Source organism: Pipistrellus hanaki, assembly GCF_964339955.1.
Source record: "Pipistrellus hanaki genome assembly, chromosome: 16".
In the NCBI taxonomy this organism is placed as follows: Eukaryota; Metazoa; Chordata; class Mammalia; order Chiroptera; family Vespertilionidae; genus Pipistrellus; species Pipistrellus hanaki.
Window position 1 is genome coordinate 34,193,278 of NC_140518.1, and position 23,114 is coordinate 34,216,391.

General features: G+C 38.7%; 1 protein-coding gene across 2 annotated transcripts; it reads left to right on the forward strand.

Annotated features, from left to right (window-relative positions):
• The first annotated feature begins 1,118 nt into the window (after positions 1-1,118).
• ASPA (aspartoacylase) lies at positions 1,119-21,671 on the forward strand. 2 transcript variants are annotated; one of them, XM_084863029.1, is made up of 7 exons: positions 1,119-1,210; positions 3,957-4,215; positions 7,849-8,044; positions 9,693-9,786; positions 11,571-11,678; positions 16,303-16,412; positions 20,907-21,671. In XM_084863029.1, exons 2-7 carry the CDS (start codon positions 3,983-3,985, stop codon positions 21,102-21,104), a joined length of 939 nt encoding a protein of 312 aa, XP_084719155.1. In that variant the 5' UTR covers positions 1,119-1,210; positions 3,957-3,982; the 3' UTR covers positions 21,105-21,671. The 2 variants fall into 2 exon arrangements, with proteins under 2 accessions (XP_084719155.1, XP_084719154.1); XM_084863028.1 differs by lacking the exon at positions 1,119-1,210 and having other exon boundaries at positions 3,797-4,215.
• Positions 21,672-23,114: the final 1,443 nt, after the last annotated feature.

The window sequence follows — 23,114 nt, forward strand, 5'->3', positions numbered from 1 at the left end:
CTATATCTATAAGGAATTACACACATTAGCAAGGTGGAATCTTTGATAGCAGCTTACAAACTTACCTATCTTATCCCTATCTTGTCCTGGCTATCATTTATTTCCACCTAGAAAGTTGTTCAGGATGATGACAGCTGACCCTAGGGCTGTGGCTCACAAGCCATATGTGACTCTTTGGCCCGTTGAGTTTGGCTCTTCCACAAAATAGCACGGCTAGGCGAGTCTATTTTGAAGAAGTGGCATTTGAAGAAGTTTAAGTTTAAAAAATTTGTCAATTTTTCAAAAGAAATGTCAATCGTTGTGCTATTGATATTTGGCTCTGTTGACTAATGAGTTTGCTGACCACTGCCTAGGGGGAAGAAGAAAATTAAAGTAGAATAATTTGGCTACATGACTACTAGACTTCCACATTATATATGAGACACCTTACATAGAATATTGAGAAAAGAACCTCTTTATCTCTCAATCATACTATTTTGAAAACAATCCCACCTGAAATTTGACTCCCACAAAATTTCTGGCATTGATCTATTGAATAGCCATGACTATAAAAAGTTTATTCTCCCTTTGCTTTAAACTACATTATTTTACCAATAAATCTGACACCACCACCATCCACACACAAAATAATTTTAGCACTGGAAGTTACTAGGTTTATTCTTTTTGTACTTCAAACATTAAATATTCAACCTAATAGTGAGATTGTGACAACTAGAAAGGGTTCCACTTTGTATACTATTAGTTCTCTGAACTTTCAAAAAATTATTTTTTTTAAATCCTCACCAGAGGATATTTTTCCACTGATTTTTAGAGGAAGTGAAAGGAAGAGAAATACAGAGAAAGAGAAACATCGATATGAGAGAGAGACATCGATTGGTTGACTTTTGCACATGCCCTGACCAGGGCTGGGAATCAAGCCTGCAACCAAGTACATGCCCTTGACCGGAATCGAACCCGGGACCCTTCAGTCTGTGGCCTGACACTCTACACACTGAGCCAAACCGGCTAGGGCTAGACTAATTTTTTTTTTTTTAATGTGGTTTTTGTGGGGCTCTAAATTTTAGTGTGCTTTGGGAAACAGGGAGTTAAAATCTTTCGGAAGTTAACTGGGTAAAAGAGTATGAAAAGCCACTTGCTCTAGCTCTAAGGAAATGCTCTCCTTTTCTCTAATAAAGCTTTCCACAGAAGACAGACTCTAACAATAAACAAGGTAAGTATGGGACAGATTTACAGGAATTTATTAACTATCAAAAAAGTTACTCATTTTGTATGTAAGGGAAGCTTTACTTCTGAATGTTAAATGGGCTTCAAAGTGCTGATCTGTTAAAATTCCATAAAACGAATCTTAAAATAGGAGTCATCTGTGCCAGCTACGAGTAAATAACTGAAGCAGCACTTTCAGAACGACTAGGGCAAAGGACACCACTAACCACAAATCGTCAGAAATCCTAACAAAATATAAGCAAGTGTTAATAATTCACCATAGCTACCGCTCTTAAAACCAAAGTAACTACACAAGATGACTAGCATCTGTCTGTATTTATGCTCGTTTTCAGCCTCTCTGCACTGAAGTGTTCAAATGTGCAATGATGTGGGTAGAAAATCAAAAGCTACAGGGGCTTTTAGTTAGGGTAGGCCAGTCACTTTAATATGTAAATTTAGATTTCACTATTTTGCTTTCACTATCTCTACATTATAATCTTTTAAAGAAAGACCATAGCAATTGATAGAGTAAATGTTTTGAAGTTTTCACATTTTGTATTTCTATCATGTATTTTGTTTGTATGCTTGTTTGTTTCTGAGGCACACTGTAGTGACTGTTTATGTGAATTCCAAAGGAGCAAAATTAGGACTTTGGGGAAGGCCAAAATGAACAGGAAGCACCCTATTGTTCTGGGAAAAACACTGAACTTGAACTTAAAAATCACAAAACCTGGGTCCCAGGCCTGGTTTTCTCCTGGCAGCTGAGGAACCTTCATCAAGTTGCTTAACTTATCTTTCCTTTAACCCTGTAATGGGGTGTCAGTACCTACCACATCCAATAAAGTAGATATGTGAATAAACTGAGATAACACACTCAGAAAAACATGACAGATTAAACTGCTCTGCAGTAATGAACTCCTCTTGTTGCACCCCTAGCAAACAATCTGGCATTGCTACCCTGTTTCCCCGAAAATAAGACAGTGTCTTATATTAATTTTTGCTCCCAAAGATGCGCTAGGTCTTATTTTCAGGGAATGTCTTATTTTTCCATGAAGAAGAATATGGTACACATTTATTGTTAAATGAAAATAAAGGAAATTTATTACCTGTATACGGTACAGTAGTACGGTAGTTGTCAACACAAACCAGACAAACTGTGAATCCTACAGTATCAAGAATTTACTTATTTATTCAATGACAATCATATCATCTTTTTTTTAATATATATTTTATTGATTTTTTAAAATATATTTTATTGATTTTTTACAGAGAGGAAGGGAGAGAGATAGAGGGCTAGAAACGTCGATGAGAGAGAAACATTGACCAGCTGCCTCTTGCACACCCCCCACCAGGGATGTGCCCGCAACCAAGGTACATGCCCTTGACCGGAATCAAACCTGGGACCTTTCAGTCCACAGACCGATGCTCTACCACTGAGCCAAACCAGCTTCGGCGACAATCATATGATCTTCTGGAACATAATCATAACAATCCAATTCCTGAATTTCCTGGTGAATTTCTTGTGACTCCATTTCTTTCAGAATCAGTGGACCAAATCTCTCATGTTTAGCCTATGGGGGGGCCTTATTTTCAGGGGATGCCTTATATTTCACTCAGAAAGAAACCTGTAATAAGTAGGTCTTATTTTCGGAGGATGTCTTATTTTCGGGGAAACACGGTAGTACACACAGGGTTTGCAGTACTTGATTACATTTGACTTTCTGGATGACTGAGCATGACATCTAATCAGATTTGGTTCAGAATCATATCTCCAAAGGAATATAGCCATCCTAGTGTTCTGCCTAATCTCCCCTAATAAGACTCCCTCTTGAGTAACACAGCCCAGTGGAGAGCCTCTGCTGCCAGTAAATTGGGCTGACTGTATCTACATAAACTCATATAATCTGGTTAGCACAGATAGCATGCTCCAAGACATTTTCAGGCATTACAAAGATTTGAAAATCACTAACAGTTACTTTTTTTTTTTTTTTTTTAGCATTGTGCCAAAAAAAGTGAGCATTGAGCCAAAAAAGTGAGAAAGATTCCTAAAGAAATTGGCAGAGGATTACCAAAAACTTTATGAAAAATAAATTAAAGGCATGTTTCAAAATAGCTTTTTAAGTTTCGGTGATCATTGCTTTGGGTCTTGCATGTCTGACAATAAAAAAGAATTCTGAAAGAAATGATGCAGTTCCAGAGGAGGTCTCTGAGGATCTGCCTTTGGAACTTTTGTAGAGCTAAGATTCCAATGCTCTCAGATGAGGAGGTGTGCCTGAACTCATTTCAGAGAAGAAATCTTTTTAAATACAAGTAGAAATTATAAATATTGAATAATAATATGCATATTATATTTTTATATTTAGAAAAGTATAAACTTTTTATTACTACACATGGACATGAAAGCACCATTAGATGGCGTTCTGGAGAAAACACAATTTTTGTCTTATTGTGAGATACTGATTTATCACTGCATTTAGATCTACCAACCATTTGAGGGAGTTAGAAGTTAAAGTAAATAGCTGTAACTCCAGTTGATCTCTGCATATTTTGATCCAAATATGGTAAAGGGCAGGGCTAACAAAGGGAGTGCCCTATAATAAACAGACCTCAGACTTGCAACAGGAAATTAAAATACACTCCACTCAAGAGAACTCTGCACTTTGCCCTTTGGTAAAAGCCTCATTTAGGTTTAGATTTCTAAACATTTCTTAAGAAAGTAAGTTTTCTTTGCTCTTCTTTCTCCCGAATTGCAGAAATCAGATAAAAATTACTTGATAAAATGACTTACCATGTTGTTAAAGATCCCATAAAAAAGGTTGCTATCTTTGGAGGAACTCATGGGAATGAGCTAACAGGAGTATTTCTGGTCAAGCACTGGCTAGATCATGGCGCTGAGATTCAGAGAACAGGGCTGGAGGTAAAACCATTTATCACCAACCCAAGAGCCGTGAAGAAGTGTACCAGATATATTGACTGTGACCTGAATCGAGTTTTTGACCCTGGAAATCTTGGGTAAGACTATATATTGTGAATGCGTGTGTGTGTGTGTGTGTGTGTGTGTGTGTGTGTGAAAAGTGGTTATATGTGGGAGAAAACACATATTTGTGTGCTATTCATGTCTATTCATATAGTGGCTACTGTGAATAAGATCATTTTCACTTTAATTGCACTTTATTATGAATTATTTATTTCTCTAAACTGGGCATTCACATGCTCTTTCATAAACTTTTTTAAGCATCGGACTATACTTCACTTTAGCATTGCTAAATGTATTTTTAAATGTATTCTGTACAGACTGAGATAAATAACAAATGTTCTACTTTTAAATCTATCTTTAAAAGACCAGAATTAATAGTCTTTTGCATTAAATTAGTATTTGGTCACTGTACTCAGGTACTTATGTACTTGTTAGCTTTCTAAGTGATTCACTACTATGTTTTCATGCAACTATATTTATGATAGTATATAAAGTTCTAGTTAAGAAAAATGTTATGTTTTGTTTAATATTTAATTAAAGTATTCAACCATAACACTCCAGGTATGTTTTGATTAGTTATTTTTGCCTCTGTTTACATTATTATAGCTACTATTGTAGATATGTAGGTTCCTAAGTATTTTCTTTTTATCACTTCTTTCATTTGTCTAAAAATATTATTAAATACCTGCTTTTCACTGTGCCAGGAACTGTGGAAGTACAAAGCCATGTGCAAACATGGCTTCTACCCTTAAGGAGTTCATAGATGAGTAGCTAAGATATAAGATGAGGCAGGAACAACTAACATAGCACTGCTTTATGTACTCATTTTCTAATAAATGGTCATTTGAGTTTAGAGGGTTACTTAAGTATAACCTCACTTCAGATCAAAAATTGGTTACTAATTTTAGTACAAATATGCCTGACTTTATGGAATAGATTTTTTCCAGGGCAGTTACACATCAGTCATACTTTGTATATCCAATCCTATTTTTACTAGCATAAATTTTAACTTCAAAAATGCTTTATCTTCATGAATGAGGTTTTGTCAATATAATTAAAGTTTATCTGTTCACTTAAATAGCTGTTAACTGACTCATATTATAAGTAAGAATTTGTTGAAGTATAACTCATATAGATGACATGTTAACTTCCCAATAACTCTTAAATGAACTAGGATGAGTTTTCTTAGGAACGCTCAGTAGTATGTGTTTCAGTGAGAGCAGTCTTTTAAATTAAATTTGCCTTCTACTTCTTACATTTTAACACCATTCAGAGGCTGGACAGTTCTCTCTCAGTGTGGTTATGGACATTTATGAGATACATAAATTGATTACCTTCTCCTGTGCTTCCTCTCCCAAATTAGTTACTTTTCCTGTGTTCTCCAACTCAGTGATATCACCATTACCCACCAAATCCTCTACGAAAATCATCTCAGGCCCTATCTGGTTTGGCTCAGTAGATAGAGCGTCAGCCTGCAGACTGAGGGTCCCAGGATTGTCAAGGGCACATGCCTAGGTTGTGGGCTTGATATACAGGGATGTGTAGGAGGCAGCCAATCAATGATTCTCTGTCATCATTGGTGTTTCTATCTCTCTTTTCCTCTTCCTTCCTCTCTGAAATCAATAAAGATTTTTTTTTTTTTAGAAAAAGAAAATCATCTTAGAACCTTCCTCATTCCTCACCCCTCCATGTCTAGTGGATCACTAAGTTTTCCCAATTATGTCATCTTCCTCTGCATTTTCACTACCTTAGTTTATGTGTTCTGTGGGCAGTCGGAGGAGCTTCCTGAAGAATCTTCCTGCATCTGGTCTACTCCAGTTCTTCCTGCCATGGAATCATCCTAACATGCAAATCTTATGTCTGTCCCCTATGGAAAATTCTTCACCAATCTCTTACCCAGGATAGATTTCAGTAGCAGTTAGGGTGATGCACCCTTTAGTACCTTCCTCTGCCTATTCTTTCAGCTTCCTCCTTTGGGACTCTTCCTGAGGACCAGACCTCCAGGCATGAGGCTTAAAACTTCAAACTTGACTCTGAGCAACTGGGAGGGAGAATTAGAAGCAAATCAGGTGAGAATGAGAGGATCTAATAGAGATGTTTTGTGAGCTAACTTTTTAAAATCCTCACCCAAGGGTATTTTTTTTTTCTTTGATTTCTAGAGAGTGGAAGGGAGGGGAAAGAGAGATAGAAGAGAGAGAGAAACATCAATGTGACTGGCCCCCTGGCCAGGGACAGGGATCAGACCTATGACCCAGGTATGTGCCCTTGACCAGAATCAAAGCCACGACCCCCTGGTATTCAGGCCATTGCTTAAACCACTGAGCCATGCCAACCAGGACATAAATTAACTTTTTGTAGTATTTTTCCTTTTTATTTAATTTATTGGGATGACACTGGTTAACAAATTATGCAGATTTTAGGTACACAGTTCCACAACACATCATCTGTACTCTGTATATATTCATTAGGAACTATGTTTGGTTATATACAACAGAAACATAAAGACAGTGGCTTAAATAAATAAGATTTTCTTTTTCACAAATAATAAATCCAGAGATGCAATAGCTCAATTATATCATAAATGCCACAAGTTCTTCCCATCTTCCCACTGCACCATCCTTAGGTGCACTTTAGTCCTCAAAGTTTTTGCTTTCTAACCAAATCACAGCTGCTCCACCTTCTTGATTGCATTCCAAGCAGGAATTATCCAGATGCAAGATAGTAGCAAAACTAGTCAGGAAATAGAAATATGTAGATGGAATTATAGATAAATGGTTGGTTTAATGCGGGAAAATAAATTTAAATCATCATCATGTATAGTAAGAAAAAAAATGTATCCAAACCATTGCTGGAAGGGAGAAGGGGACAGGTAGAGACTCATTTCAGAATTCAATAAAAACTATTAAGCTTTATCCTAGAAAAAATTTTGCATATACTTGCAAAAGTTTTGCATTTTCTCAGGGTTTACAAACTTGTCTGTAAAATTTATCCCTGGATCATTAGTAGTTCCCAGACCTCAATTAAGAATGTGAACTTTATCTAAATTTAACTATTTTTATGCACTGGAATTAGCTAAAGGACAAAAATAATTGCATTTGATTGTCTGTCTCAGGGATAGAGAACATCCGGCTTGTGGGCTGATAAGGCCCGGGAAATCATCTGGTCTGGCCCTGCCAAGGCATTAGAGGTGAAGTAACTAAATGTCAAACCAAATATAGCAGGCTAATTTTTAAGTTGATAATTTTGTATGGTCTGCAAATGACATTATAAATATCCAAATGGCCCTTGGCAGAAAAAAGTTCCCCACCCCTAGACTAGGCCCAGAATATCTCGGTGGACATAACTACTAAGAAATTGTTGATTAGATCAATGAATAAATTTTGTTTGAGGTTGAAGTCAAGTGGTAAATTCTGTTTGAAATGTTCTTCCTTTGACAGCCACATAAATGAATTATTATTTGTAATCATGCCAATGCAATAGTACATAGAACCAAATGAAGAAAAAATTGTAATTTTTCATTAGTAAAGTTTCAAATAAGTTTCCACTTCCCTCACAGGTTTTTCATATTAAAGTTTGGCAACTGGTTCCTTATACACTGTGTTCTTATTGTATATTTGTGTTATATCAGCCACAGATATTTTTAATCTTTTTCTTTTTGCTAATAACAGCAAAAATATGTCAGAGAATTTGCCATATGAAGTGAGAAGGGCTCAAGAAATAAATCACTTATTTGGTCCAAAAGACAGTGAAGATTCCTATGATGTTATTTTTGACCTTCACAATACTACTTCTAATATGGGGTGCACTCTTATTCTTGAAGATTCCAGGAATGACTTTTTAATTCAGATGTTTCATTACATTAAGGTAATGTCAATGTTACTAATTTTTTAAGTTAGCATAAGACCTGTACTTTTAAATCAATTATAGATATAAAGCAACCAGAAAAGTGTCAGGAGGGTGGGTCTAAGAAAGATGGGGAAGTGGAAGGAGCACCAGAATGGAGGTTGTGGTGACAAGCAGGAGAAAAGGGAGAGGAAATGAATCAAATAATAAATACAGTGAATAATAAAACATTTATAGATTCTCGTATCTATAAAATTATAAATCTTTTATCCAGACAGCTGTCAAATCAAATGATATTTGGTAAAATTAATACCAAACTTTAAAATGGTGTCGTGGAAGTAGTTCAATTATAGTTTTAGGAAGCTGCAGAAATAGTCATTTAATGTTGACTATAGACCAACGATAAAAATATTATCTCTCTTTAGTCTGTCCTTCTCTCCATTTGATTCAGATGCCCCAGCATACATCTGATCTTTCAGTATTTCATATAGCTAATCATTTTAAGGCTCAGAAATCTACAAGATGAAAAATTTAGCAATACAGTGCATGTAGCTAGAGAAAAATTGCTAGGAAATAACAACCAAGCAAAAATACAAATAATCATCTGTATGCTTATTATTATGTAATAAATACCTTTCCTTCTTTCCAGAGAGCTGGTATGATTTAATGGAAAGAGTTTGCCTCATGTACCCAGGAGAACCTGGGTTCAAATCCTGCCTTTCTCATTCACTAACCTTGGACAAGATACATTGCTTTCCTCATTTGATAAAGTTGACTTAGTAACATTTACTTATATGGCTGTTAAAAACCTTAAATGAGATAAAGTATTTAAATCATTTAGCTTAATGTCTGGAAGACAGTAGATATTATTATTTTTGTTTCCTTTGAGTTTTTGACAATAACTAGGTAGTTCTAGTAGGAGGTCATAATGTAGCTATTCTTCATTGCTCATTGAAGAAAAGCTAAATGCTTTGGTTGCTGGGTATGGAAGCAGCATAGCTGACATTGTTATCAAATTTGAGAGGCCTGTCTTGAATTCTCATTCAGAGACCTGGACTATAGTGTTAGAAACAAAATTCTTTTTAAAAAATGTATTTTAATATTTTATTGATTTTTTACAGAGAGGAAGGGAAAGGTATAGAGAGTTAGAGACATCAATGAGAGAGAAACATTAGTCAGCTGCCTCCTGCACACCCCTTACTTGGAATGTGCCCACAACCAAGGTACATGCCCTTGACCAGAATCAAACCTGAGACCTTTCAGTCTGCAGGCCGATGCTCTATCCACTGAGCCAAACCGGTCAGGCAGAAACAAAATTCTTTAAGAGCATTACTAAGCTAAACAGAAAGTGTAACCACTTATTTTAAAAAAGAAACAACCAAATCCATTCGGAAAGAAAATTTATTTCATATTCTTTAAGCATTGTTCTTGAGAATTTAATGTACATTTTACCCAGGAAACCATGCATCATTCAATTTATATGTAGTTTATTTATGTTTTCAAAATTTTAAGAACAACATTGGATTTTAGAGTGTGTTTTATAAAGCTGTCTTACTAATTTTAGTTGATATAGTAAAATATATTGAAGGCATTATTGACTCTCTAGCAGCAAAGAGAACAAAACGTATGGTCTTGACATAATGAGAAAGATGTTTTCAATTCATTTCAGACCTCTTTGGCTCCGTTACCCTGCTACATTTATCTTACTGAGCATCCTTCCCTTAAATATGCAACCACTCGTTCTATAGCCAAGTATCCTGTTGGTAAGTCATACTTTGCATTGTCACAACTGCACAAAATATGTCCTACACGAAACTCTGAGAAAATTCTTTTTTAAAAATATTTACAGCTACCTTAGCTCATCACTCTGACTTATAATAGTCAATTATAATTGTCAAGTAGTAAGCAAACTCACTCTGGGCAGGTTCAAACTATATAAAATAATTCCTCAATTTCACTGAGCAACTTTCTGCATTTCATAAAGGAAACAATAAGCTGGGAGAACTTACAATAAATATGCCTGCCTTTTGCTCCAAGGAAGACATCATTCCTATTTTTCAATACTGTTCACTATACAAATATTTTTGAAAAATAATTTGGAACCACGGCAATCATCAATTTGCTGGTAAGATGGGCAGAAACACAAAAGATCCATGGAAAATCTTCTCCCAACATCCCACTTAGCCCCTTCTTTGCAGTAGAGTGTCCCATAAACTATTATCCATTCACATGTTCGCCCCATTAGTTACTGGGCTGTGAACTCATCTTACTTTTCAGAATTTCCAGCATGCAAGCAAGCACTCTCATAACCCTCTCAAACAGTCTCTTTTTTCTATATTCCATTCTCCTTCCTAAATGCCCTATTAGCATAATTATTGGCAGATTACACTATAATCATTATAATTGCTGTCACAGTCTTACCAAGAGCAATTTAATTTCAAAACAAGTTGTCGCCCTAGCTGGTTTGGCTCAGTGGATAGAGCGGTGGCCTGTGGACTAAAGAATCGCAGGTTTGATTCCAGTCAAGGACATATGCCTGGGTTGCTGGCTCAATCCCCAGTGGGGGTTGTTCAGTAGGTAGCCAGTCAATGATTCTTTCTCATCATTGATGTTTCTCTCTCTTTCCCTCACCCTTTTTTTTCTGAAATAAATAAAAATCTATACATATTAAAAGACTAATATGCAAAGTGTCCCTGTGGGAGTTCGACCAGGAGTTCTATTACTTGCTATAACATGTGCTGCCCACCAGGGGGCCGTGTGAAATGAAAGAAGGCCCCTGCCAGCAGCTGGGGAAGGGAGGCCCCAGCCCAGCAGTCAGAAGGCCCCAATCAGCCCTGATTTCTGGCCAGGCCTAGGGACCCTAGCCGTGCACAAACCTCTAGTATATAATTAAACAAAAGTTGTCAAACAATGTAAGCAAATTTAAAATCATTTTGCTTACTTAATAAGTGATACTTTTGGTGCATAATTAAAGAATCAGTTGGAGCAAGCTAAATATCCAAGTCTAGGTAATTATTTGAAACAAATCAATGCTTAACAATAAGGGATAGAAAACCTGTTTCTCTGTGACACCAAATAAAGCATATGTTTCCCACACGCTGAAAGAGCAATCTTGGTGTATGATGTCTGTGGGGCAATGCTGCTCTTAGCGAGAATACATATCTACTAATATGTTTGGCAGCTTTTTATATTGCAGTATATATTTTCCCATCCCTTTGACTTTATTATGTTTTTTTTTTTAATTTTGGCAATATTGAATGAAACTTAAAGAACAAAAAAGACCCTAAGATCTTGCAACTGTAACATAACTCTGATTTTTTTCATGTTCCCTCCCAGTCTTCATTCACTTTGCATAGAACTTGAACGTGTAAGTGTTCTGCCTTATTTTTTGCCCAACATTATGTCTCAAATAATTTTTCATGGTGCTACATGGCCTAACTTTGTACCGATTTTTCATGATTGGAATTCTATATCTTGATATCTTAAAATGTTTAATTTTATACTCTAATGCTTACATAAATGTGACTATCTCCCATTCTGTACCTAGGCATAGAAGTTGGTCCCCAGCCTCAAGGGGTTCTGAGAGCTGATATTTTAGATCAAATGAGAAAAATGATTAAATATGCTCTTGATTTTATACATAATTTCAATGAAGGTAAGTAGTAAACAAGAGTTGTTAATTGTTAACGTGTGTGTGTGTGTGTGTGTGTGTGTGTGTGTGTGTGTAAATATATCAGAAAACGGAGATGAGATGAGCACACATGCTAACTTCATTACTAAACGCTGAAATAGCAATTGTAGCCTCGGTCAAATTTGCCATGCTCAGGATATTAGGTGATGTTTAAAAGTTTCATTCACTTCAGCCATTCCTCAATGACCAGAATAGACACATTCGAGAAAAGCCACTACCAATTAAGGCTCTCCTAATTTTCCTATTAACCCCATTTAAAAAAAAACAAAAACAATGATATACTAAGAAATATAAATATTTAAAGAGCATATGAACGGACATCCAATATTACTAGTAATTAGAGAAATGAAAATTAAAATGAGAAAATATTTTCTCCCATTAGAGTAGGAAAATATTAAAATCTGACAGTATTGTGTTGGTAAGGGTGTAGGAAAGGAGGATGGGAAAGACATTCTAAAGAATGGTTTTACAGTACCCACTTTTGAAAATGCACAAATTCTATGATGCAGCAATTCTGAATCTCAAAGAAACACAGACACATGCACACCCAATATGTCATATACAAAGGTGGCTACCATAGCTTTGCTTGTGCCAACAAAACAACCTGAATATTCACCAGTTGGTAAACAGTCAAACTACCATGGAAGGAGCTTCAAAATACATTGTTAATTAAAGAAAGCAAATTGCAGACCAAAACATGCAGTATACCAATTTCCCCAAAATAATAACAATAATAATAAACACTTGCCGAAACCGGTTTGGCTCAATGGATAGAGCGTTGGCTTGGGGACCGAAAGGTCCCGGGTTCGATTCCGGTCAAGGGCATGTACCTTGGTTGCGGGCATATCCCCAGTAGGGGGTGTGCAAGAGGCAGCTGATAAATGACTCTCTATCATCGATGTTTCTAACTCTCTATCTCTCTCCCTTCCTCTCTGTACAAAATCAATAAAATATATTTAAAATAATAATAATAATAATAAACACTTGCTAGAATATGTAAACATATATATGTGGATGTTCAGGAAAAGTCCTTGAAGAAAACACATCAAACTGTGATTATTGAGGAAGGAAAGAGGAAAAACAGGTTAAATTTGTTTTAATTGTTTTCAATAAGGATTATGCATTGTAATTAAATAAGACTAGCCGAAACCAGTTTGGCTCAGTGGTAGAGCGTCAGTCTGCGGACTGAAGGGTCCCAGGTTCGATTCCGGTCAAGGGCATGTACCTTGATTGCGGGCACATCCCCGATGGGGGGTGTGCAAGAGGCAGCTGGTCGATGTTTCTCTCTCATCGATGTTTCTAGCTCTCTATCCCTCTCCCTTCCTCTCTGTGAAAAATCAATAAAATATAGTTTAAAAAAAGAAAAAAGTAATAAGACCAGCTGGTGTGACTAAGTGGTTGAGCATCAACCTATAAACCAGGGATTGTAGGCTTGATCCCCAATGTGGGGTGTGCAGGAGGAAGCCTATCAATGATTCTCTGTCGTCATCAGCATTTCTGTCTCTCTCCCTCTCCCTTCCTCTCTCAAATCATATATATATATATATATATATATATATATATATATATATATATATGTAATTTAATTGGTAGATATATGAAATTTTATGTACTATCTATTCATATATCCAGTAAATCTAAAACTACAGCAAAAACAAGTAGTCTATTTAATTATTGTTAGAATAAGTTTACTTTAATTTTTTAAAATAAAAATAAAATAAAAAAAGACATCCTATGGAAATAATTATTCCAACAGGCTGAATTCAAATTGTTGTTGAGGAATGGGTCACTATAGTGACAAAGCTGATGGATAGTTCAGTGTCTATGGAGAATATCATTCTTTAAGGTCACCTTATTGCACCTTACTGCAGTCACAGGCATTTTTTTCTGTGCTTGGGAATCCTTTGACTCCAAAGTCATAAAGACTGAAAATCAGCTTGTTGCCACCTTTGTCTGAGGATGGGTTCTGTACGGTATAATGGGCCCGGTATTGGAAAGGTCACCATTCATTCACACCTTCAAATAGTAAGTGTGGGAATATAGAATGCTAAGAAGTGATGCCCTGAGTAGAAGACCACAAACCTGAGCAGAAAAACATGGTTTTCAAATCATAGTCCATAGATTCCTATCAGAGGGGTGGGGATCTAATAGTTAGTTGTCTTAGTAGCTCCAAGACAGACAAACCCCTGTCCTTTAATCAGAGCAGTTCTATCTGTTCTATTGCTCTTACCCTGTAACATTTCTTTTAAGCAACTGGTTCTGTGATTTGAACATTTTAAGCCACTATTAATTTAGACTATCAATCTCGGTGGATTTTTACCTAGCGTGGAAAAGCAGCATTATCCAAAGAATGCTGAGCATAACCACCTGGAGAAAAGTCTCTGGAAATGTGCAGAAAAGCTCCATCCTTGGCTCTGTGCTACTCAGCATTATTCTCAGTGACTTGGATGAGATATGCCTTTGTACGAGTGATAGGTGGCAGGAAGCCTGCAGGAAAACATGTTCAGAAGGTGGATCCAAAAAATCCTGACAATCTTTAACAATTGTCTAAACCGAATGTTTTAGGTTAAATACATCAGGAACAAAGTTTTGCTTTTATGCTTTTTTAAAAAATCCCAGGATGAGGGCAGTGATGGCCTCTTTTTTTGCCTTGGCTAAACAGCACCTGGAGAATTGTGAATAAATTGTGAGTCCTATTTCAGGAGGAACGTCTATAAAGTAGAGGTTAGCCAAGGAGAGAGTTGAGAATGTTGAAAAGTTTGAAAACCATGATAAAAGTAATCCCTCAGATGCACATAGAACTTCAGTTTACAAAGTACCTTCACATATATCCTCATGGACCTGCCACATGTGGCTGGTGATAGATAGAACTCAGAATACTGAGACTGCCAAAAGAACGCTTAAGGGTAATTCTACTTTAGAGTTTCAGAAGTGCTTTATTGGATAGCAGTTAGGCATGTTTTCTGTGACTCAGAGGGAAGAATAGAATCAGTGAGATCAAGTTAACTGGAGACAGAAATTTCTAATTAACAAAGCTGACCAACAGTGGAATGGCCCACACTTGGCCAGAAAGATGTGGAGAATACCCAAGCATCAATGAAGTCAGGCATTCAAGGCTCCTTCTAACTCTGAGATTCTAAGTAGCAACAAACATACTCCTTGGTGTCCTACCTCTTTTTCCTTCCCTCCCAATGGACCTTCTGGTTTAAAAAGGTGACATCTGATAAATTTCCATCTTCACCTTGACAGGTTTGGTAGATTGTAAAAATGGCCACAAATTATTTCCTTCCCTGCATCTATGCCCTTGCAATGTGATGTTTTAAATCCTTCTACCAAGAAATGGAGTCAATTTCTCTAACCCCCTGAGTTTGGCTTGGCCACGTGACTTATTTTGTGTCACAGAAGAGCCTTAAAAAAGACTTGCACCTTGGGGCTTGCTCTCTTGCTGCCCTTGGAAACCCCACACTGCCATATGGGAATCAGTCTACCCTATCCTTCTGGATAATGGGAAGCTGTGAAGTAAAGGACTCTGACACCCTAGCCAATAGTTCTGTAGCTCCAGCTGACACCTGTCAAATGCCAGACATGAGAGTAAGGCCATCTTAGATCACTTAGCCTCCAGCTGATCTGCCAGCTCATCTCAAATGTATGAGCAAGCCAATTAGAAATCAGCCAAGCCAGCCTAAACTAGATGAGCCGCCCAACCAACCCACAGAATCATGAGATAAATTAAAAGATCATGGTTCTACGCCACTAGATTTTGGGATAGTGTGTTAAGCAGCCAAATCTAACTGATACAGAAGTGACCACAGGATATTCACCTTCCAACCTAACTGTACTTTCTGCTCTAAGGGAAAAGGAAGATTTCCTTTGCGTTGCAGCCATAGCACACTGTGGGCCCTACATTTAATGAAAGTTCATCCTGTTTGCTCAGACATTGCCTGGTGCATGTAAACTACTCCTTTTTCAAGTTTCTGGGCATTGGGTTGCTTCATGTTGCTACATCTTAGGAAGTTGGACTCCACTGGTATCAGACTGCCTGCATCCCAAGATCTGTCCAGCGGTTAATGTACTTAGTTAAGAGAAGGAGCATGATGCTGAAGTCACCTAACCTGCTACAAGTCTCCTGAGCATATGCAGGCATAGAATGTCAGAGCTGGATGGGAGCTCCATGACCAGCTGGTTCAAACCTTCCTTTGACAGGTAAAGAACACAAGACTCCAGAAGTTAAGCCTCTTGCTCAGGGTTACACAGTGAGGAGATTAGAGTCCTGGGGTCCTGACTCCCAGCCCCAGGCTCTTTTCTCTCACACTGGCTTTTTAAGGTGCGTTCTTCCACTGTCTATCGGTATACTTGTGAAGAGTGTGTTAATAGGAATAATTCGAGAATATCTTTTGGCTTCGTGTTGTTTATGAACATCCTCAGCTGACATGGTGTGCTCCCTGTGACTGTCTTCTTCTTTTTTCCCCAATTACATTTGACATTCAATCTGCAACTATATGTCTTCACTTTTTGGTTATTGTTCTACCCTTAAAGTATGAACTTCCTTTTCTCAGTTGCCATTTTATACATTTTGTTTTTGCCATAGGGAAAGAATTTCCTCCTTGTGCTGTTGAAGTCTATAAAATAATGGAGAAAGTTGATTATCCCAGAAATGAAAATGGAGAAATTGCTGCTATTATCCACCCTAATCTGCAGGTAACATTTACTGTTTCTTTAAAATACTCAAAATATGAGCCCTCTTCCCACCCCACCCAGCCCCCGTCCCAGTGAGTAGAGTTTTATAGATCATAAAGGATCTTATGTATGTTGGCTCCTTTGTTGTATTCTCAAATACAGTGCAGTGTAAGCAAGGTGTGCATACCTTCATGTGATAAATATTTACTGAGTGCATCCTGTGCTGGCTGTAGGATACATCATTGAACATGGTCCATATTCTTGTGAATGTCACAGTCTATATATAAGTGTAGGTTAAAATAAAGAAAACCAGATGCTCTAAGAGACTAATGAGGCAAGGAGGGGTGGTCAGACAAGAGCTGTCAAGAAGGCAAGGGCAGTGGGTAGGAATTATATTCATTTTAGCATAAGAAAGCAGAAGCTCAGAAGTTAGATCTTTCCCATAGCCATCGAGCTATCAGTGGCAGATGCAGAGCTAATGTGCTCTGCAGTTCACCACACTGCTGCCACCTCCCTGTGATCACCACTGAGTAAGTTAGGCAAAACAATCAAAGCCTCTTTCTTTGGAATGTTTTCTGCCATTTCCTGACTCTCCTTGGGTCCCCAATATCTGCTGCTTGTCTGGTTTGATCAATAACCAGTGAAAGAGGGGGAAAGGGGTCTGAGCAGAGTACAGGAGGTTTGAATCTGGAAAAGGCAAAGGTAAAAGCAGGAGGAGCAGATTCTAAAAAGCTAACACCTCTGTTCCCACTGAGTGTACCCTGAACACTCAGACCTCAGAGATGGAAGATACCTGGTGGATTACCTCATCCAGAGCTTTCAGCCCTGCTACATGTTGCCCAGAGAGCCAGGTGGAGGGGAAAATGGGGGACATCTTTAATACTCTCAACAATAAAAATAAATTTTAAAAATACAATGCCAGGACCCCACTGTGAGGTCATCTGATTTCTGACCCGGGTGATCATTGTGGAAAACCACGGATCCCACTCAAACTCCAATTAAAGACACTAATAATAGTCATCTAGACTTAGAGCTTAATAAAGTAGCCTGCCCAAAAATACACACTAGTGAGCAAATCCTGTCCTGTGCCTTCTATCCAGGCAGGAACCTGAGGAGGGAGCTTTAGGCAACAAAAGTGAGATCAAACCAGACAAGCAGCAGATATTGGGGACCCAAGGAGAGTCAGGAAATGGCAGGAAAGAAAAAGAGAAAGAAAGAAAGAAAGAAAGAAAGAAAGAAAGAAAGAAAGAAAGAAAGAAAGAAAGAAAGAAAGAAAGAAAGGAGGGAGGGAGGGAGGGAGGGAGGGAGGGAGGGAGGGAGGGGAAAAAAGATTGGGGTGAGGCCAGGGAAGCACTACAGGTAACATGGGACTTTTTAAGTTCCATATTCCTCAAGGACATCCTGGGGAGGCAGAAAAGTGAGATTAATGAAATCAGCAATGAGCAAGGTTAGTGATAGGTCTTGAAAGTTAGAAAGGTTAGCTTTGATTTGATAGACAATAAGGAATGGCTCAGTATTCTTTCGGAGGGATTGATTGGTTAATTATTTCAATAAATAATTAAAATAATTCAGGCCCAGCCTCTTCTGGGCCCTGAGATTCAAGGCAGACAAAGTCCCTCAGGGAACTTCCATACTAACAGAGAACATACCATGAGTAAGTAAGCAATATGTAAATTAGATCATTTCTAATAGTATTAAATTACATAAAAATTTAAACAGAATGATAGAGTGCAGGTTAGCAAAGGGATCCTAGTCAATGGAATCATCAGAAAAAGCCGCCTCTGAGACTAAAGTTTGAGGCTAGAACCTGGGAGGTAAGTCAGCTACGTGGAGAACAAGGGCAAAGGCCCCAAAGAAACTTGAAGTGTTTGCTGAATGGCACGAGGACCAGTGTCATTGGAGAAAACAGGACAGTAGACCCTGGAGCCAGAGACACAGGCAGGGACCTGGGTACGAATTCAGATTTTGTTCTAAGAATCATGGTTCTTAATTAGGGATGTTCACTGAAATTATCTAGGGAATGTCGCCACAAATATCTGGAGCTTATGAGAGGAGCACTAAAGCAGTGCTTCTCAAACACAGGAGAACCACCTGAGGAGCTTTTAAAAATCCTAATCCCTAGGTCCCCAGAGATTCTGATTTGCTCCATCAAGGTGGAGACAGGATATCAATGAGGTCCGCCAGCTGATTTTCCTGTGGCTCAGGTGTGTGTAGCACTGCACTCCATTGGAATCTCTGCAGGTGGGAGTAGCCACCTGTGTGTGAAAGAATCCCCTGCGGTTATTCTGGGGCACCTCTCGGCCTGGAAACAACTGGTCCAGAGCAGCAGTTCTTAGCCACACTGTTCTATAGAATCATCTGGGGTTGTTTTTAAGTAAAGAAAAACAGTGAACTTTAAATGAGTAGCCTGAGGGAATTAGAGGGAGTTTGTGATGGAATTATGTCTTCTTTTTTTTTTTTTTTTTGTCTTTTTTAAAATATATTTTATTGATTTTGTACAGAGAAGAAGGGACAGAGATAGAGAGCTAGAAACATCGATGAGAGAGAGTCATCAATCAGCCGCCTCCTGCACATCCCCTACTGGGGATGTGCCCACAACCAAGGCACATGCCCCTGACCGGAGTCGAACTCGGGACCCTTCAGACCCAAGCCGACGCTCTATCCACTGAGCCAAACCAGTTTCGGCTGGAATTATGTCTTGATTACAGTTAATGGCTATATGCCTCTATGCTATGCATGTGTCAAAACTCATAGAACTGTTACGGATGAGACGACAAGACCTCCGTTCTTGTCTTCTTGAAGGAGAGATTTCGATTAAGAGACAAACTGAAGCAAAGCAAAGCAAGCAAGAGTTGATTGGCGGCAGCAAAAACACACTCAGGACCATGAAACAGGAGAGCCGAGGCTGGGCTGCTTTGGCTCACTGACAAGCTCAGGACAAGCTGCCGCTGCCCATTGCTCTCCTGGTTGCAAGTCTCCTGGGGTCCTTTAGAGGGAAGGGGGAAAGGGGAATGGTGCTGGAATGTTCTCCTGGGGACACTGGCACTGGGTCCTTTGTGTTGAAAGTATTTATCTTTCTCTTGCAGGTGGGAATCTTAGGGGAGGTCTCAGGGGAGAGCCTCAATAGAATATTCATCAGCTTTCCAGGTGTGTCCTTTCAAGGTCTTGGTCTCCATTGATTGGCCGGAGCCAGGGCAGGGGGTCATTAGTCAATGTAGCTGGTCCTGATGCAGCCACAGAATCACTTGTCTGGTTTTGCTGCTTTTCTGGGCCTGGAACTGAAATACAACGGAGGCCTAGATGTTATCCTTATGGAGGGAAAGGTCAAGGAGTCTAAAGACATGGCCAGTGATATGCTAGGAAAGAAAAAGGTTACCCAGGGGGCGAGGTCCTTGTTTTCCCAGTTTTGCCCCTTGCTAAGCATCCGGGGCTTTCTGCCCTGGTGAGGTTCTATACTGGCCCATCATCCTTGCTCTGCTCATGTCTAACTGTATAACAGAACTATACACAAAAATGAATGCATTTTTCTGTATGTAAATTTTTAAAAATTATGAAACTCTGATTTGACATATCTGGGATGGGTCCAGTCGCTCTACTCCACTGTTTGTAAACACCCCAGGTAATGACCACCTGCAGCCGGGGTTGAGGAAATTACTCTCAGGCAGCACCTCTCAAACTTGAATGCTGAGCCTGTGACTCTGGGGCATTTGTTAATGTGAAGATCTTGACTGAGTGGGTGTGAGTGGAGAATGGAATTCTGCTTTTCTAGCCAACACTCAGTGCTGCTGCTGCTGGGAAATGTTAGAAATGCTGACTCTCGGGCCCTCCCCAGACCTATAGGATCTGAATTTGCGCTTTAACAAAATCCCTGCGTGAACCTCAATCACATCAGTGTTTGAGAAGATCTGCTCTCAGCCTCCTATGGTGTGACAACAGTGGTATTTAAGTTCCAAACTGCTGGTATGGGACTTTCAGTTAACTCCTATGCTATCATAATGTAGGGACACGTATGAAAAACATCCACCTTGCCTTCCACTCTTCCCAGACCGCCCCCCTTCTCTCACCAGACCCCACCAGACAGGCTCTCCTTGTGTGCAGGCCCGGCCTTGCTCACATTTCTGTTCCCAACAGCAGAATGTCTTACACGCAGAAGGCTCTTAATGGATAGTTTCTAAATTTTGCTGAACAGAATTTAACTTCAGCCAACAAGAGGTAGACTATACCCTGAGGGAGACGTGCATTGAGATTTCCCTTTTAATATAACAAATCACAAATCTTTTTGGCAACATTCAAGGCAAACTCTGTTATAAATATTAAAAGGGAAACTCTTAAAACTGCTGCCAAATTATTACTCAGTCTGTTTAGTCAGATCACTCACAAGCTCTCAACGTATCTCTCAAGTATCTCTTTTGACAGAATCTAGTGCTAACTGTTTCAGTTGTCTACAGACTCACACAGAAATGTTTAAAGTAGGAGAGAAACCAAATGTAATTTATGTATTTTGTTCCCTGAAAGGATCAAGACTGGAAACCGCTGCGCCCTGAGGATCCTGTGTTTTTAACTCTTGATGGGAAGACAGTTCCTTTAGGTGGAGACTGTATTGTGTACCCGACGTTTGTGAATGAGGCCGCATATTATGAAAAGAAAGAAGCTTTTGCCAAGACAACTATACTAACACTCAAGGCAAAAAGTATTCGCTCCTCTTTACATTAGACATCACTTCCTGTTAGCTTGGTAGGCAGTATCTTCAAAAGCTCCACTAGTCTGTGAGCCCCAAAGGGCAGGGTTGCGCTGGATTTAATGTGCCTTATTCATATCCCTGGCACCTCTCCGGAGCCTTGCACACAGTGGGCATTTGGGCAGATTCTCGAATGAATGAATGAATTAATTAATGGATATCTTTTAAAGGTAGCATATTGTGTACATAGCTTATTCAAAGAAGTGTATTTTTTATTTCTGTAAAGCTTTTTATACATTATACTTCGATTGTTTAACATCCTTAATAAAGTTTTTAAATTCAATTTTTTAAGTTGAAATATAATAGATACTATATACAAAAAGCATAAAGTTAAATGTATATTTTCAAGTAATGTATAATGCTACTAGAAACCAAGGATGCAGACTTACAGTTTTTAAATTTTCCATATTTGAATGAGAATGAACTTTAGTTGTGATACCATTAAGAGATTTTTAAATGCTCTTTTGAAGATTAAATGTGAATGAGAAATGAGGGCTAATTGTAAAGGAGACAGTATGAATAAATAAAATTCTCTGAACGCCCTTTGTCCACACACAGTAACCCTCACAAAGCGTCGCTGCTCAGGGCTGTCCACTTGTTCTGCGCTGACCTCAGGGAGCTGAGAGCCTCCTTCTTGAGAAGCTAAGGTTCTTCCCAATTGGGGAAAGTCGGGAGAGGCCAATTCCTCACAGCCGTCCCTTCTCCTTTTGAAAGAACGCACTTGCCCTCGTTTGCAACCAACAGATGAGGAAAAGTCTCTGGGTCCCCACAGCGCGGGCAGTAAAGGCAGAAATAGCGGAGAAGAGTGGACACTAGTGGAAATGTGCCCAGGACCAAGTCTCTGGTTCTTAAATGCATTCTTTCCAGAAATGGTCCTCGTCCTAAGTGCCCACACCCCTCACCTCCCATGATTCTTCTCTTCAGGGATCTTCGGGCTGGAATTCTCCTCCTTCCTCTCCAGCCCCTCCAGGAGCCTCCCCTCTCTCTGCCCTAAGTCACAGCAGCCAAGTAAAGAACATTGTTAGCCCAAGATTCGGACACCACAGAACCCATGTTTACGGTTTCCAAGGTATTTACCAAAATCATACTGACATTATGTGGAGCATATATACACAATCATTTTCATTCTTCCAGAGCAAATTCCATTAAGCCAATTTCATTACATACATAATGGAATAGAGCAAAAACTTTAATTTTTTCCCCACATTTATTTTTGCACTTTAACAAAATCCTTTTCATTGGAATAAACTCTCTTCCTTCTGAATTCTTTAGTAAAACTTCAACTTACCTATCAGTTTTTGTATCAGTTTTGCCAAGCTTCCTTTCCCACTGTGAATGTTCCTTTGTGTTTTTTGCCTGAGTCCAATTTTCCTGGGTCAGTTTTTTTTCCAGATGTAAATTTTAGCAAGTATACCTTATTCTTCCATCAAATTTTAGTTACTTATAAATTTTACAAGGCTCATTGTATGCATAACCCATGGACACAGACAATAGGGTGGTAAAGGCCTGGGGCAGGGAGGGGGAGATTGGGGGAAGTGTGAACTAGAGAGGATCAATGGGCAGAAAGAGGGACATATGTAATACTTGCAACAATAAAGATTTTAAAAGGAAAGTGTGGATAAAAGGGGCCACATGCTGAACTGACAAGCTCAGGGGAGGCCTGCATGGCTGTCTTGCAAACTCAGAGACTTAAAGTAACTACAAAGGATGGCCTGAAATTAAACTTTAATAAAAAGCAGTTGTGGTGGGTAGTTACATTATAGGCCAGTATCTTCACTGACCAGATCAACCTTTACCTTATCTGAGCCTATCTGTCTTTTTGCATCTATGATAACATACCCTTGAAAAGTCTGGGTAATTTGTAACTTCCCTTTTTCTGGACCCCTTGGGGCACAACCTAATGTGCTGGGCGCCAGGACAGATGCCACAAATTCCTTCATTATCATGTTAATTGTCCCTACACTCATCTAAGTATGTGTCCATCA

Excerpts from the sequence above, each read along its gene's own strand:
- ASPA (XM_084863029.1), top strand. The coding sequence starts at position 3,983 with ATGACTTACCATGTTGTTAAAGATCCCATAAAAAAGGTTGCTATCTTT. Across the intron at positions 9,787-11,570 it reads TATAGCCAAGTATCCTGTTG|GCATAGAAGTTGGTCCCCAG; the intron begins GTAAGTCATACT and ends TTCTGTACCTAG. Across the intron at positions 11,679-16,302 it reads TATACATAATTTCAATGAAG|GGAAAGAATTTCCTCCTTGT; the intron begins GTAAGTAGTAAA and ends TTTTTGCCATAG.